This window comes from Raphanus sativus, chromosome 2, assembly GCF_000801105.2.
Source record: "Raphanus sativus cultivar WK10039 chromosome 2, ASM80110v3, whole genome shotgun sequence".
Taxonomy (NCBI): domain Eukaryota; kingdom Viridiplantae; phylum Streptophyta; class Magnoliopsida; order Brassicales; family Brassicaceae; genus Raphanus; species Raphanus sativus.
The window spans coordinates 22,359,062-22,365,692 of record NC_079512.1 but is presented as its reverse complement, the minus strand read 5'-3'; the positions used below and the strand labels follow the sequence as shown (position 1 = coordinate 22,365,692).

General features: G+C 32.1%; 1 protein-coding gene across 1 annotated transcript; it reads right to left on the bottom strand.

Moving 5' to 3' along the window:
• Positions 1-5,016: 5,016 nt before the first annotated feature.
• LOC108840699 (uncharacterized) lies at positions 5,017-6,293 on the bottom strand. Its single transcript, XM_018613527.2, has 4 exons — positions 6,163-6,293; positions 5,825-5,960; positions 5,683-5,723; positions 5,017-5,537 (listed from the first exon to the last, which is right to left on the bottom strand). The coding sequence occupies exons 1-4, from the start codon at positions 6,242-6,244 to the stop codon at positions 5,161-5,163; spliced, it is 636 nt and encodes a 211-aa protein (XP_018469029.2). The 5' UTR covers positions 6,245-6,293; the 3' UTR covers positions 5,017-5,160.
• Between the last annotated feature and the right edge of the window lie 338 nt (positions 6,294-6,631).

Here is a 6,631-nt window from a genome sequence, read left to right as displayed (position 1 = left end):
TCCTTCTATTAACATAACTCATTTTCCTTCTAGTTCACAGTTTTCAATCTAAGCTTCTTCTTCTTCTTTTTCTCATTTCTTCATCTTTTCAAATTTTCATTTCTCCTTTTTTTATTTGTTCGTAGTTTTTTTCTTTAGTCTATTATTCCTCTTTTTTATGTTCTTCTTTCTAGCTCTTTCATTTTTTCATAATTTTTTCATATTTTTCTTTAGTTTTCTATTCCTCTTTCGTTATGTACAATTTGGTATTATTGGAATATTAGTTATACCAAATTTTACTTTGACAATCAAAATATTAAAATTGAAATTTAAAGATAATATCATAAGAGTAAAAAAATAAATTATATATTTAATTACAAATTAAAATGTATAGCCAACTAAGAATATGTGAGATTACATTTTTTCAATATAAATATTTGAGAAATTGAACCAGAATAGAAGTAAACTGCACCAAGAAAAAGAATACAATTCACCAAATGATAGGGAACATTTTCTATATTACAAATTGGTGAGATCATGATCATATATCTCTGTATGAGATGATCCCTGACTCCCAGCTACTCGTCCAAGATTAGCAAATAAAAACCAACATAAAAGTTACTTGGATCTTATAATTCATTCTTTCATTGATTCAACTTTGCAAATTTGGAATTCGCCTGTACTTGGGGCTTTAGTGGATCTCTAGAATGTAAAAATAATAGAAAGTATACCACTGAATAGGAATCATATGGTGGATATGGATAGATGGAAGTTCAAAGAAAAAGAGAGAAATATACTGTCAAATCAGGTTACCAAGTAGAACGGGTTACCCAGACATGAAAAAACCACCAATAGTGTTTGGACCCATAGTTAATATGCTAAACGCGTTCTGCTGGAAAGTATGATGCCCCCAAAGATTAAGTATTTCTTATCGCAATTGGTGTCATGTTGTATAGCAGTTAAGAAAAATCTGCAAGCGAGAGAGCTGCAGGGAGATATATGATGTGTCAGATGTAGAGCTTCAGAGGAATCGATAAACCATGTGGTTTTCCGATTCCCTCTAGCGCGTCAGGTTTGGACCCTCTCACATATACCATCAAATCCAGCTATTTTACCACTAGTTCTCTCTTCACAAATGTGAATCACCTATTCTGGAGAGTTCAACCGAAAATAGATGATCATCAATTTGCATGGATTCTGTGGTACATTTGGAAAGAAAAGATTTTCAATAATCTAAATATTGATCTCAGGAAAATGTTCAAATTTGCGGTAACATAATCAACACTTTGGGCTGAAGCACAAGTGTTGTATACATATAGGGCAGCAAAACATTTAGGGTTTTGAATATAATTTCAGTTCTAGGGCGTGAGTGATTTATAGATGGTTTTTAGAAATATAATGAGTTTTTTTCAAGACAAGGTTGGTAGAATACTCTAGAAGACTTTGATGGTTTGATGGGAGTAAGAAATATTCGGGTTAGTCTCTCTCCTCCTCACTCGAAGATGGAAACGCTACTTTGGGCAATGAAGTGTATGAAAAATTTGCGCCAGTTTTGGATCACGTTTGCAACTGTCAGTTTCGGATCACGTTTCCAACTGTCAGTTGGTGAAGATGGTTTCAGAACCAGAAAAGAACTGCATGTTTTTGCAAGTTATTTGGAAGACATCAACACTTTGCAAGATAGTTTATTCAGCTTAGAGATCATTCATATACTATGAACGCAAAATTTGAAGGTAGATAATCTACAATTTTTCGTCATTCACATAAATGTGAAATTACCATTGTGGTTCATAAAGTCAGTATATATATATATATATATATATATATATTACGCAGTTGGTCAGTACTGACGATCCTTCTCAAATTTCTATAAGAAAATCATTTAGTTTATAATATTTAAACATGAATGAAACAAGTAATATCCTCACTAGGATAGGTATATATGCTTTTACTGCAAAAATATATATTTTACTATATTGTTGTCCGATTATTATAATATTGTATATTTTGATCAATTAAGCCCATTTGTATTATATTGTTATCCGATTATTACAGTATTGTATATCTCGATCAATTAAGACCATTTGTATTTTCATCTTTGCTTGATTGCCTTCAGTACTAGACTATGGATAGATGTATATCTTTAAGATCTATGTTGTTGTGTGTTCATCTTCTTCAATACTAGACTATGGATTTATGTGTATCGTACACATTATCTGATATTTTGATGAATATTTTAATAGGAAAATTTGTAAATATAGAACAAAAACTAGTGTTTAAAAAAGTGTTTCAAAAAACAAAAAAAAACTAGTATATTGTCTCTATACCATAATTTGAAATATAATTTATCCACTTAGTAAAAAAAATTTCTGTAAACCCAACTAAATCCCTAATCTAAATCGAAAATGATTTTTGTTAACTTAATTATTAAAAAGATCAAAAATAGAAATAAAGAAAATGCGACAAGATCATTTTTGTTTACGTTTTTTAAATACTTTAGAAAACACGAAAATCTTGGAAAATAAAGATTTAAAATATATTCTCTTAATAGATTTTGGAGATATTTAGGAAATATTTACATTATAAATTTGAAAGAACATACATTCTGCAGCTTGTAGATTGTAGATATGATGGTAGATTGTGTAATCCATCCGTAGTATGATATAGTATTCTAGTAGATAATGAAATATTATCTTCGTAGATTATTGGTACATAGACAGATTTTGTGATTCTTGGTCAGTAGATATATAGAAAACATTAGTTCATGCAATCTACTGTAATTCAGATCTTAAGGAAAATCGTAGCCGGTTCATTATGTGGTGATAGAATGATTACCATTAGATAGATTTCAGAGTTTACGAGCAGCAAATATCTATGTAGTTAACTGAAACTAAAATCTACATGCTCGTAGACAGTAGATTTTATTTCTGCTCTCTGTAGATCAAAAATGAAATTGTATTCCTCTAATATTTAGTCATCCAAATTATTTATCATATGATTATTTCTTGTTTATATACATTTTGTATAATTTTCCATATTCTTCTGACAATTAAAATAAGGGCAATTCTCTCAAATAACCTTTTTAGGTTTTTATCACAAAATAGCTCTCAAAAAATAAAATGACCAAAATAACATTTTGAAAATTTTAATTTAATTTTTTATTTTTAAAAATTTGAACACATTCCTAAAACCACACCCCTTAATTCTAAACCCTAAGTCTTAGATTAATTAACCCAAAGATTATAAATGTATATTTATCTTTTAATAAAAAATAATTTGGTCATTTTTTTTTCTTGAAATCCTATTTTGTGAAAATAAACTAAAAATTATCTAAGGGAATTTCTTTAAAATAATTGATATGAATTTTTAAAGTTGGTCATGGATATCTATAAATCCAAGATAGATCTAAAAAAAATTATGGTAAATGGACAATGTAGTTATTTTTCTGTTCTGTTTTGGCAATTTTTTTCTTTTTAATATTTGTATTCACTAGCTAATGAACATAGATTATTTTCAAAATTTATTAAAAACATGTTATTCATTTGAGACATACTTGAATTCTTGTATGTTTATGGGTTTTTTGTGCACAAAGGAACTTGTACGTTTATCTCGCTCCTCAAAGTATCTGATTTCAAAATCATGTGTAGGCCAGCCTGATTCAAACATTTGGGGGTTTTTCGAAAATGGTGATACACTGATGTACCTATCAAAGTGGCTATAACGTTCTAGAACTTCTCGATGACTTTCAACCTCCTCTACCGAATTCTTTACCTCTAAATGAGATAATCTTATGGGGTAGTAATATCTGGAACATTAAAGCGTCTTCAAAGCTTAAACACTTTTTGTGGCATACTCTATCTGGTGCACTTGCTGTCAGTGAGAGAATTCAGACACATGGGATACAAATGGACACAACCAGCAACTCGTGTGGATTTGCTAGGGAAAGTATTTGTCATGTCCTTTTTCATTGTCAAACTGCCAAAGAAACATGAGAGCCCTCAAATATTTCAATTTTTGAATGTGGCCTCTCTCCCAACTCTCTTCTTGAACGTTTATCATCTCTATGCTTGCAATAGAAATCGTTCCTTAGATGAGACAATATTTAGAAATTAGAACCTTTGTTGAATTTTCGTGAACTCTGCTGAACTCACACTCTATTACTCTGTTTTAAGCCGTCTCACTTGGCTTCTCTTGAGGCAATCTATTTCACTCCCTTAACTTGTTTGTCACAGTTTTTTTCTCTCATTCTTTCTATTCTAGTTCGTTTGTCTACATTGTTAACATTGATCAGTTGGATGCTTTTACACTTCCAGACACACGCACACACGCACGCATACATATAATAGTTTCTCTACTAACTACATGCTTTAGACCATTCTTCTCGCTCCTAGAGTCTCTTACACAAGGCACACCACTCATGTTTAGACTAGTTTTACAAGTAACATTAGACAAATAACCTTACGCATTTAACAACTAAACTCCTAACAACTTTAGTAAAAAATAACTTGTAATAACTCTTTAACTTTAACCATTAGCTAACAACTTTAACTTAGTTTAACCAAACTAATACTCTCATTCGTGTTGCTTTGCAACTTCTTGTTACACAACCCAACTCCTCTTTGTCTTCTTGTTGTTCACGTTGATTTTGCTTCTCTTCTTCTTCGTTTGTTTCTTACACCTCAAGCTTTCTTCTTCTTTTTTTTCTCCTATGTTTCTTATGCTTCTTCTTTGTTCATCCTTTCTATGACAATTAAATAGTACAACTTCAACACTCCTTGTGAGATCCTTTGATTAAATTCTCTTTGCTTCCTCTGTTTCTTGCGCTTCTTCTTCTTCTTCTTTGTTTTTCCCTCGATGATTCTTCTTGCAAGATTCAATCAAAGGTTAAATCTCCAACAGCCTTCCCATAGATATTGTGGCGATTATAGATGCCTTGGCCTTTGAACACATAAGGATGGATTCTCAGTCTATAAGAGACGCTTTGCTAAACCTATAAGCATTTCCAGTGTTTAAAGAAAGACTGTATTTTCTGAAATATGAATAAAACGAGCTTTATAATCTGATAAGGTAGCAATTCAGTAACTACAAATTGAAAAAAAAAAACTCATTGAAACTCAACCACACTTTATCATCGGACAAATAGCAAACAAGTTCATGATCATCATCAAGCACATGAATAACTCAATCTTTTTTGTTATCACCCCAAGGAGCACAAATCTTTTCAAGCCACTTTCCAAGAGAGCATCCGAATCCAGCTCTTTCCTTCTCCGGTGAGACAGACCTAGAATCCTTAGGATAATCAGAACCGTCAGTCTCATTATTCTTGGGATGGATGGTGTCGATGACGACGACGGCCTCCATCTCTTCCTCTACTCTCTCGGAAACATTGGGAGCCTTCACTTCATCCACATGTGTGTTCTCATCGATATCATCACTCCTTGTACGAGTTTCTTTGTGATCATGATGGTGGTGGCCATGAGGTTTCTCCTTTGAATGAAATAGAGATTTGATTTCTTCCTTAGCCTTTCTTATCACATCCCGTTTCTTCTTTGTATCTTCTGTATAAATCATGTGATACATAGTAAGTCTTTGAACAAGAATCAAGAACGAACACACACAAACTCATAAAACTATACAAACTTGGTTATAAAGTTACCCGAACCCTAAAACGATTTTGATGTAACTATAAAATAAAAATGGAACCTGTTTTCTCGGATTCGAATTCCATTTTATCAGATTCGTTCCTGAAACATGATGTATAATAACATAAACATTGCAAAATGAAAAAAACGATATAAATTCTACTTCTTGATCAAAGCATTAGACATAGAGAAACAAAACAAACCTGGAACTCTTGTGTTGATGAATCACCCCAATAACTGCATCGAACTCCTCTTTGGCACGTTCGAACATGTTTGGTGCTTTGACTTTGCTCACATCGATGTCACCATGAATCTTCTTGTCCGAACTATTTTCATCACCTAAACACACAAACTCAGATGACATGAGATAAAAAAACTAGTATTCCAAAGTGTTTTTCAATATTACATAACAAATCCAAGAAAAAAAAACACAGAATCATCATATGGATTTGATAAGAAGAAAGATTCAATTAAGTTAGAGAGCGAGATTTCATCGCAACTGTATGACTGTGAAAGAACAGAAACATCTACAAGGATTTACCAGAAGCTGCGTTGGCACCAGTCATCTTCTTCCTTGGACGAAGAGAAACTGAGAGAATCGAGGGCGTTTGTGAGTGCAACATAGAATTGGTCTCTTTCTTATTTGAAAACAAACCGTAAGAGCCAGCTGGATTAGCAACATATCGGGTCCCACAGTTATTATGTTTTTATGCTAATTATAAGTAATTAATCAAATATTTTTCCTTCAGCTTTCTTATAGGCCCATCGTTCAGACCAAAGTATTGGGCCTTCACAATTGTGATGGGTCTTACTTACCAACATTATTTTGTCCTCATTCCTAAAATAATGGCTATTCAAAATGTAACTAAGGTCTTTTTAACGTCTAAAATTCTTCATTTAGGCCGAATGGTCAAAGTGATTTCTTATGGAGGATTTGCACAATGAATTTTGAAACATAAAAATGAGATAGAAAGCTTGAATCCTGATGATGAAACTCCTTTGCTGGAGCA

Coding starts and splice junctions, on each gene's coding strand:
- LOC108840699 (XM_018613527.2), bottom strand. CDS start 6,244: ATGTTGCACTCACAAACGCCCTCGATTCTCTCAGTTTCTCTTCGTCCA. Junction 5,961..6,162: donor TGGTGCCAACGCAGCTTCTG/GTAAATCCTTGT, acceptor TTGTGTGTTTAG/GTGATGAAAATAGTTCGGAC. Junction 5,724..5,824: donor CATCAACACAAGAGTTCCAG/GTTTGTTTTGTT, acceptor ATCATGTTTCAG/GAACGAATCTGATAAAATGG.